The following is an 11,046-nucleotide window of genomic DNA, read 5'->3' as shown; positions in this document are numbered from 1 at the left end:
ATTCCTTTTTTTAAAGTTTCTGTGCCAAATTGATAAATGTTGGTAAACAGTTTTTCATAAAGTAGTTTGTATTTTAAGTTTTATTTTTGTAATTCTTGTTGTATCTATGTATAAGTTCCTTTAAATAACTGTATATTTATTTTAGTTTTGCAACACTGCATTATGAATATTTGGATGAAATCTGTATCAAAAATTAACATGATGAGTTAAAAATTAAAGCCATTCATTGCTTGGCATAAAATAAAATGAATCAAACAAATAAATTAGCAAGTAACATGTTACAAAATGTAACACACTGAATGTTTGGTTGTATTCTATGTGTGAGGCAATAGACATTGACAGCAATTTTTGTAATATCCCCACAGAAACAGTTGCAGAGGTGATAGGAATGTACAGAATACAAGTAGCAAAGGTTTATGGTGCTTACAACACATTGTACAGTACACACTCTCACAGACAAAAACATCTACAACAACAGTCAGCTGTTTATTTGGACTTATTATCAATTTGAGGCACATCGATCTTTTCCCCTGTCAGAAGCTGCCAAATGCCTCCTCTGTAGTTCTCATTTCCCAAAGCATATAGAAGAGGATTAAAGGTGGGTGAGGTCTTAGCCAGGATAGGAGCAATCTGTGGGAAATACAACATTAATATAAGAGCTTAAAAGACGTCACATGCTGATGTAGTGTACACATGTATGCGAATTCTGAAATCTTTGAATAGATGTTTAAAAAAATATAATTAAAATCAGATGCAAAAAGTTAGGGTTATATTTGTTCAGATTTAAAGTGTAAATGGTTAATAAACCGCATTAGCAATGGAAAACAACTCGACTTTTTACTGCTTTCTATTCCAACTGTTCTTACCATCCTCAACTTTGGTGATACGAGGTTTGCATTCTCCACAGCAGCATAGAAAGCCAGGATACCATATGGCCCCCAGCAGAACAGCAAGGACTTCAGCGGGGTGTTGGGGTTAAACTGTAGGTCAATAGTAACAACAACATAAACATTGAGAAGAATGAGTTAAAGTATGATTCCTAAGCCATCCAGCATAAAAGGGTTGGGGGTGTAGACACAAGTGCCATTCATCATGAGATTTCCCTGCCTGCAGGCAGATCACATGCTCAGAGTAATGTCTGAGAGAACAAGAGTATGTTTTAAGATTATTATAAGCTAGAAAGCTGAACAAACCAATGAGTGAAGGTACAGGTTGTTGTAATCCTAGGGTCGAAGCAGATTTATTCTTAGCAACAGTTTAGGCATCCGGAGAAAAAATACTAAGCTAAGCTTAAGCCTTTTGTTTTATGGGTATTAACATTTTATTTTCAAACATTTTAAAACGTTAAAATTATTACCATTCTTTGGGGTTTAGTCTGAATTCGTGTTTGTTTATTTCACTTCCATGGGTCTTGCAATATTCCTAATTTCCCTGTAATTATTTTTGTTAGTATCTTGTCCCTATACCAGTTCATTATTTTTTTTCATGGGATCTGTGATACTCCTTTCCTCTTGGCTAGTTGTTTCTTTGTGCCTCATTCCGGTTCCTTTGACGTTAATAAGTCTTCCTCCCTCAGCCTTCCTGCTTTCCCTCTGCAAGACCTGTTCCTCTTTACTTCCCTAACAAATCTGATTCCTTTTTGATCTTTCACAATGCTTTAGTATAACCTCCTGGTTTTTGTTCATTATTAAATAACTCTGTTTCCAATCCACTCTGCATTTTGGCAATCTGCAAAACATGATATACAAAAACAAGACTTTAATGAATATTTGTGATTTAAGCAAAATTTGGCAACATGAATTAAATGGAAAGACATGTATGGACTTTTTGAATGCTATGAGATCTAAGCTGTAACGAAAGTTAACTTACAATATGTACCAATGTGTGACAGAAAATATTTGGAAATTATAATGTCACACTGCTTTAGTGTAAGCACTCATTTTACTCTGGGCACCTTGTAATGAGAATGTCTTCTGCTAGTTAATATTATTGTGAGCAATGGATCTATGAATCACAATGTACAACCAATGCAATACTCTTCTACTGAGCCGAATATAGACAAAGATATTAACATGTCACCGTGTGCATGCCCTTTTGGTCGCTTTACTAACTCTAAATAGCATCTATGGGAGGTAAATGCTTCTCTAAGGTTTATCCTGAATTCTTTCTATTTGACACCAGACAGACATGTGATTATTTGTATTTATGAAAACTTACTTAGTAGTTTCCATTTTAAATCACTTGCAAGAGAAACTTGATCAAATGTAAAGGTTTAAAGAAACTAATGTCTATGCAGGTGCAAAGTTAAATTGACAGTTCTGAACTTCTCAACCAATATTTTACCTGCTGTTGACAACATTCTTCTTTGTTTACTACAAATCCAGATCAGTTGTAAAGTGTAACTTATTAAAAAATATGGGAAAGGCCAAATCAAACATCTACCATCTTAGGACCATTTAAATCTTTAAACATCAGTGGAATTTAAGCAAATATTATTCAGTAAACCCTGACATCCTTATATCAGATTTGCATTGGGCAGTTAATTGCGCAGAATTTATAAGGAAAGTAGAGATAATAGATGGTGCATCATCAATGACTTTCCTGTGCTAAACGTGCTCTACATTAAGCAATCTGATATAGAAAGAAAAAAAAAATTAAAATCATAATATTTTAGCACTTTAAGTAAACACTATTATAAACAATCTGTTCAGAATTGATGTAGCTGTTCAAAGCAGAGCTTTTACACATAGAGATTATTAATATTGCCCCTACCTTCATTTCCAGTTCAAATAACCAGCAGTTTGTGTATACAAAATACCAATGCAAATGTGAAAACATTTCAATGGTTCATTAAATAGTGTTTGCATAAACTTCTATTATGTTTTTGCTGCTGGAGCTGATTTACAAATAACTTCAGGTCTTTCAATCTTATTTTCTTGACCAAATCTGCTTTTTTTCCTGCATGATCGTTTAGACTATTAATTAAATGCAGCCACCATTAGATTTCACTCTGAACATTTCAAAGGCCCAACATATTATTAACACAACAACACACTGTTTATAAAAAGTTATAAAAGATATTGATACCTGTGTAATTCTAAGTTGTCCTTAGTTTCACATCATTAGACAAAAAAAAAGGTAAAAGAGAGGATAACTATTTACAAAGTTTTGTTTGTCAGTATAAATGAGTAGTCAGAGTCTAGATGATCAGGCAAGAGTCGAATGAACATAACATGAGAGTTTAGACTGCAAGTACTTTAAAACTGTTGTATATGTCTCTGTTTGAGTACCACATATGGACGCAGCATAAATCTGATCTCTTTGAAGATGAAATGATCAGAATTGGGTCTTTCTGACTGCCATAAAAATTTGGATATGAGTCGCATATGGAGAAAACGTATTATTTTGGTTATATTTGCCTGCAGTGAGAAGCTTTAGTGACTATGAGATGAGCTTTTAGGACAGGCTAATTTTACATTTCTACCTTTTTCTCACAAATGTATTAGTGAAATATATTTCCAACTAATAACCTTTTAACGTAGTTGAACTTCTAAAATCCTGAAACATCCCTTTCACTCTGAAATCTCTGTGTGTTTATTATCATCTCTTCTATTGCACAGCATATGAAATTCTTTCCAAAGACTCCCTGTTCTAATAATGTAGGCGGATCATCTTTTATTACATTACTTACCCTGGGGTTTCCAGTCTTTTTGAATTTCTGTGCAATGGACTGGTAGGAGGACAGGACAACAAACACCTGAATCCCCATGTTGAAAATGCTCATAGGGATCAAATATGAAACATAGTTCCTGTTAAATGAAGAACACATGTTAGACTGTGATTGAAATACTTCGGTGCAATAACACATTTCAGTATCCTTTTGATGAATCAACACTATCATTAATGTCCAGCTTATAAATCCAGACCCCAATTTGAATACTCAAAACCTCAAGTTCACCTATAAAGTAAATCACATTGTGAACTTAATAACTTAGTAACTAAATATAGATAGATTAATAACAAAATAAAGGTAAATTTCTCTTCTTAGCAGTGAGAATGTCCTCAGCACTTGCAGCACCTGTCGCCTTTGCTGTAATCCAGAGTGCAGCAGGTCCTGAGAGGTTCGTAATCGTACTCTCCCCAGCCGATAAGGGGCATGGCTGCCCAGAAGGCTGCAAACATCCAGACAACTAGAGCCAGAGAGATGGCACTGCTCCACTGCAGCTTTGTCCCTGGGAAGACAAAGTTTCAGCTTGTCTATTTTAAGCTCCTTTAACAAGTTTGTGCTTTGAAATCTCAGCATTTTTTGTCTTGAATGGCTACATTTGTAGGTTTCAACTTACGTGTACAATACTGATGGTATCTGTCCCAAGCGATAGCTGCTATAAAGTGAAGGCTAGCAAGAGCTGTCATGAAGCCCTGGAAGCCATGAGTCTGGCAGCCTTCTGAGCCATAAGGCCAGTACCTGCAGGAAAAAGGTGAGAGCATGAGGTTGTTGTAAGAAGTAGAATTCACCGCAGGAAGATGTTCCCCTTTGGAATACTTTATTGGTCTTAAATATCTGAAACTGATGTTAATTTGGCCTGAATTTTGAAAGCCTTGCAGCACATAGCAGGGAGGACTCTGTGCTTAATGGCTATCTTTAGGCTAAGGCATATCAGATGACACAGAAAGCTTCCTTTACCCACTCACATGCTGAATAAATTATTATTCACAAGTTTGAATTAAAACAAATAAGGGGGCATCAAGGCAAGTGGTTTTTAAGGCAGGACAGGATTTTGTCATCTTTAGCATTCTTGTCCTGGATAGCATTTTTTTCTAAACAATGATTCTATATTACACAATTTGAAAATCATGAAACCTTAATTTGATGTGTAAAACATAGAAATAAATTGAAGTTTTTGGCTTTTGGGCATACTGAGATTGAGAAAGGCAAAAATATAAATACCAAATAAAAACCCATTAAAATAAGACTAGCTTCTGTTTTTAAAACTTTTTTCCTCCCATGATTGCCACAAGCAGAGGTGTTGTTGCCACTAACTTCAGTACCTGTGGATGATAAATTTAATCCTTTTGTTCCACGTTAACCATGTTTCCTAAACTGATAAAGCCATAGAAAGAGGTACTACCGCAAATATATGCATTCTTTTTTCATTGATAGTATGACTGTCTAAGTTCTGCTTAGCTGTTTGTATTTACTACATAAATCCAATAATGGAACTGTTATTCATATTAAACATAGGTACTCCTAGATCAGTTTATCTATTTCCTTTTGGGTTTTTTGTTTGTGAGGTCTGTCCTCTCAACAACCACTTACACTGACCTGGGTTCTGCTTGAACTGTATTCTTGTAAAAAGGGAGCTAAAACAAATTTGCCCAGAGGGAAAAACCATCTCAAATGTCACGCTTGTAAATGTCTTAATAACTGGCAGAGGTCAGTAGAGTAGCCAGCCTTTGTATTTGAGAGTAGTATTACTTCATTTTTCTTTTATTCAAGCAAAAGGTCTATTCTAAGGATGTTTATTCTTTGTTTTTCTATAAGAGTTTTTCATTTATATATGTGTATTTAATGTGTATTTTGAGCCAGCATCTCAGCAAGATCTCAATTTGTTAATGAAAATATAGATGGTGTGTTACGAATGAGTGAGTGAAGTGCCTTGGAGTTGCTTTAGCTGAAAAGGCGCTACAGTGTATAAGCACAGGCCATCTACCATTTATTACTAGGGGTAAATGACTATGAACTAGAATCGCTTTGTATGTTTAGAAAGCATTAGACTAAAATTCTGATATATTTCTGGCCGCAAGAGCAGCTACAGGGCTGGAACATTAAAATTCTTGTGTACAAAAATAGCTCCTTTGTCAGGTCCAGCAGCAAATTTCAATAAACTGAGATCTTTTTTTTTTTTTTTTTTACTTTGAAACTATAGAACATTTACTTTATTGGCTTTTAGGTATTTGTATTAAGTGTGTTTGAACCTGTGTATTGTGGTGATGTTTAGTGTTAGATGATAATTAATTAAAATACATGTTTTTCTTTTAGGCCTGAAGATCATCCACCTTTTCTCCAACATGTCTTTAATGGATTGCAGAAAATAATTGAACTGAGGGGTTTCTACCAATCTTCCAAAGAATTTTGATGAGGCACCCATATATCAACCTCTAATATCTAAGCTGTGAAATTTTAACTACATTCATCGAAGGAACTATCCTCTGTGTGTTGCTTTTTTTATGTGTAGCATTTCCTAATTCAAACAGTGATCCTTACTTTAGTTTGATTTGAGTGTCTATGTATTTTCTCATAGTTGCAGGAAGTTGGGCTTCCTAGAAACAAGTGTTGTTACATTTTAATTACTTAACACACATCTCTCCCTAAGAAAAACCTATTCTTTCTAGATTAGACTTTGAATTAGTAATCCTAGCTTTCTTAAAATCCCTGCTGGATTATTGCATTTAACAGGAATTAGCCAGGTCACGCCTTCAACTTACACACACCCCACATGCACACAGACACAGACAGACAGACAGACAGACAGACAGACAGACAGACAGACAGACAGACAGACAGACAGACAGACAGACAGATAGATAGATAACCTGCAGTTATGAAAACGATGCTTGCATAACTCACCTCAGAAAGCTGGAGAAAGCTGCAACAGTGGCATTCATGGAGATGCCAATATCTGCCATGGCTAAACTGAAGACCAGGAAATTGCTGGGGGTCCTCAGCTCTCTCACTTTGAGGAAAGCCACTATTGTCACCGCGTTCAAAAAGAAGCCTAGCAGACCTTTGGCAGAGCAGAAAAGAGATATTTACAGTCGTGAGGATGAAAGCCGGTGCGCACAGCGTCAGTTATTACGATACAAACAAACACAGTAAATGTCAGCTGATTTCATCTATTTGTTTGTTTACACCCCGAGGGGGGGAAGTAACCTATATTATAAATGACCTGAACAGAAACCTGGCTTTAATATAAGGGGTCATTCACCGAGAGATTAATGTGGTGCGCCGCGGGCAGACGCCGACTGATATCTGGATGGATTCCCAGAGAAAACACTCACCCTCCACCAGAAGACAAGATCCTAACGAGAAAACATCGAACTCGGAGAAACCCTCCGGTAAAGGATACGAGGTGACCATCCTGGCTGCGATTTTACGACCCTGACTTTTTGTTCCCCTCTCCTCTTAGTTCGCTCGTTTACGGTTCGCCCCAGTGTGACTGTACAGGTTCCGCTTATAAAGGGACATTTCACGTGAAAAGCATGCAGGTTATTATGTAAAGACCCCCACCCCACCCTCTCTCCCTCGCTCCCTCTGTCTGTCGCCCCAATCCTCGCAGGAATGTCTTAATGAACATAACCGCACAAACCGTAGCGCTTAATACGCATTTGCCCCGTCGCAACAATAAAGCCTCAGATAGTTACACAACAAGCCTTTGTGCGTTGGGGTGCTGCTGAGGATGCAGCCGCTGTAGATTATAAAATTACAGTGATGCTGTTATTTTTTTTATTATTTTTTTGCATCAAATACGCTCAACAGGTGTCGGTGAAGATACAGTCTATAACCAAACACTATAACCTATAACCATCAATGAATCAATGCTTTGCAGATCAATTCTTTGATTAGGAGCTTTAAAACCTTGGGGGTGGGGTATGTGAGCGTGAGTTTCACACATATAAACAATAACATGTATGCCCATTCTTCACTGCAAAAACGATCTAGAAATAAGTAAAAATGCCTTAGATTAAGTGTATTTACCCTTAATTTAAGCAGGTACATAAGATGTTTGTCCAATGGAATGAGTATTTCTACACTTAAAATAAGATAATTAGATAATATGCACTTCAAATAAGACAATTCAATTGTTTTTCTTATTTTAAATGTAAATTGTCTTATTCTATTGGCTAAGGGTCTCACTTACCTCCTCAATTCAAGAAAAAAATTCCCTTATTTTAAGAAAAAAATACTTATTTATATTTCAATTTGCAGTGTTCTTTGCAAAATAGCATCATCTTGATGTACTGTATATACCTTGATATACTGTATATATATTGCTATTCTTAATGCACCTTTTTCCTCCTTGTTTGCACCTTCTTTAATTACTATGCCAAGAAGTGACCAGTGAATTTCTCCGCTGTGAGATCAATAAAGCTCATCTAATATAATCTAATGTAATCATATCATGAATTCTGATTGGCTTCCTCTTTTATCCACAGGAGACAAATCCCAACAGCATGATGTTTATATGTTTCGTTGTGGGAATGGGGTGATATGAGCAGAGGCATAGCCAAAATTTTTTTATAAGGGTGGCCAGGCAATAACCAATGTAAACTGAAGGGTGGCCGAAAGTAGATAGGCACCAGAACCTCGGGATGTATCTACAACAGGAAAATTAATGGGCACAACATACATATTTTCTAAATAACTATACTTTTCTACAACCTTTACTGACAAATAGACACATAAATACTTAAACATCTGTGCTTTCTAGATAAAAGGTATAGTGGATACAATTCTTTGAGGTTTGAGTTTTGGGCGAACATCTTTTCCATTGTCATTACTTACCTACTTTTATCAATAAAACTGAATACCGTACTTGTAAAATTGATATTTACAAGTACTTATATCTACATAAATGTATTATTTAGTACATTTTATTAAAATAGCTATTTACCAATCATTTTACTAAAGACTCCTAGATGACTTGCAGAGACCCATAATTTTCTCCTTACCTCATATAACACAAAATCTAGTTCTGAAAAAAGCATGAATTCTGTACTTATCATCTCTGATGTTAGTAGATTGATGTGCATAATTAACCAATTTAAATGTTTTAAATATTCCACTTGAGAGTATTACTGCTGCCACCATCTGTATTAGAGGGGGGGAAATGGTAAGGGTGGCCACAGGGGGGGCAATGATTGGCTAAGGGTGGCCATGGCCATCCCTGTACCCCCCCATCTAGCTCCGCCCCTGGATATGAGACCTTCTCAAAAGAGTTGCATCTACGAGTTGAACTGTCATTCACATTTTTACCCTTTTCATCTAGAAATGTAAGATATTTTACTTCATAACGGCAGCCATGAATTAATCGACCTAAAGAAATTACGTTGAGAAAGCATCAGAGTGCAATGAAGGTATTGTTTTGTATCTTTCTTAATCCTTGATCCCACTTGCAGGGCCCTCTGGGACTGTCAGCCATCTTTCTGTGCAGCTTCAACTTTTGACAGTCACACTGACCTCAACGGATTAAGCCCTCTGTGTATTTGTTTACAACGACAGAGGATAAAAGTAAATCATTTTTTAACCTTCAGCTGTTTTGACCAAAGCTTTTTTTAGTATGACGTTGATGTGCTTCTAGACAAGATGCACCAATGCTAAATTATAGTTTAGAAATAACTGGTCATGAATATACTTACCATTATCACCAATGTGCAATATAGTAAATAGCTTTGTATAATATAGTTGTTAAAAGCATTTGAAGATTTCCATGCCGATCAGCTGAGGGGAAACAAACATTACATTGTGCTGCTCCAAAGATTATGTAAAATAAATGAATACGGTAGATAAAAAGATTATAGAAAATATGTTGCAGGGGGTGTCCAAAGTGAGGCATGGGTTTGAGTCCCTTAGAGTAATTTTGTTAGGCCTTAATGGCGGTTTAGGGATGATACAAATGTAGTGCTCTAGCAAATAAATCTGATAAAAATGCTTCCTGTAGTTTTGTGGAAAATGGTTATATACAAAATAGAATATGTTTTCTATTTTCTGCCATGGTTTGGTTTCAATTTACTTAAAAAAAAAAGTAAAACAGATTAACTAGCACCCCTTTCTTAAACTATTGTATATTGTCCTGGGTTTTGGTTGCATTGCTGTTGCTTCCATCTCTATTTTGCTGTATCTCTGATTTGTCAGCTGTGTTCTTTGCTGGTCAAATTGCTATATGTTCTCTAATGCTTTCTAACAGATCTTTGAGCCATCCCAAACATTTCTCAACCTATTCTGAGATTATATTAAACCTGTAGGTAAATATTCACTGAATACTTTACTGGAAAAAATTGAGGTTTAGTCTGGATCTAGTAGTATTAGAATAAAGAAAGTTGAAAAAAATCACCCTTTTCAGAATTTTATTTGTAAAATAAATAAATGAATGAATAAATAAATAAATAAATAAATAAATAAATAAATAAATAAATAAATAAATAAATAAATGTGTTGTTTTATCTCAGTCTCATTATAATGAAATACACTGTCTGTAATTTCAAATAACCAATTGTGAAAAGCCGTACTGTATGTCTCCATTTGCAATTAGTACACTTCAGCTCCTTATTTACTCTTTGGTTTGGTTTTTTATGTGCTGTCCATATAAACACATTTTTAAGCTTTCTATTATACATAGCTCTGAAATGCTGCGCTCAATTGGTCTGCAGTGCCGTTTTAGTCTAATAATGTTTATTTGCAGCTTCATCTCTTCACCTCCATAAGCCCCTCAGCGAGAATCTGGGTCGTCATACTCCATTTTGTGTAAATTTGACTCTTGGTGCTGGATTATTTACAATCCTGAAAAAGGAGGTCCCCTCACAAGGAACCAATTTAGGTACATGTGCAAAGTATATTTAACTTTAAATGTTTTTTTTTAACACATAAACAGTAACAGAGAAACACAAAGATATCCTAAAACGAGGCTGTTAAAATTGCTGCTGTGGAAGACCTGGAAAGTGCTGCATGATGTAGAGGTGCTGAAAGGGCCACAGGCAGAACAGGAGCAAAATTAGCTTGGACATACTGTATATGGAGGAGAGAGCAAGATTACTATTGGTGGGGAATTTTCATTTCAGTTTATTATAATTTAGTTGATATATTTTGTGCTCTTATTCAGTTAGTTTTAATTAATTTAATTCAATTTTTAGAATGGAATTGCAGGTTTTTTATCAGTTACTGTTATTTTAAGTTAACTAAACAGCTTGAACAGTGAGGTCAGATGACTTTGGCTTCAGGTTTAAGGTCTTGCATTGTACTCCAAAGCCTTTTATTTTTCTTTCTTTTCT

At 35.6% G+C, this 11,046-nt stretch overlaps 1 protein-coding gene across 1 annotated transcript; it reads right to left on the bottom strand.

The window, feature by feature from the left end:
• Positions 1-391: 391 nt before the first annotated feature.
• On the bottom strand, positions 392-7,277 carry rgra (retinal G protein coupled receptor a). Its single transcript, XM_038293083.1, has 7 exons — positions 7,060-7,277; positions 6,629-6,785; positions 4,344-4,465; positions 4,079-4,232; positions 3,692-3,809; positions 867-980; positions 392-630 (listed from the first exon to the last, which is right to left on the bottom strand). Exons 1-7 carry the CDS (start codon positions 7,136-7,138, stop codon positions 487-489), a joined length of 888 nt encoding a protein of 295 aa, XP_038149011.1. The 5' UTR covers positions 7,139-7,277; the 3' UTR covers positions 392-486.
• Positions 7,278-11,046: the final 3,769 nt, after the last annotated feature.

Source organism: Cyprinodon tularosa, unplaced genomic scaffold (assembly GCF_016077235.1).
Source record: "Cyprinodon tularosa strain WSP-4 unplaced genomic scaffold, ASM1607723v1 ctg32, whole genome shotgun sequence".
In the NCBI taxonomy this organism is placed as follows: Eukaryota; Metazoa; Chordata; class Actinopteri; order Cyprinodontiformes; family Cyprinodontidae; genus Cyprinodon; species Cyprinodon tularosa.
Note: the sequence above shows the minus strand (reverse complement) of the source record. Positions and strands in the feature narration are given on the sequence as shown.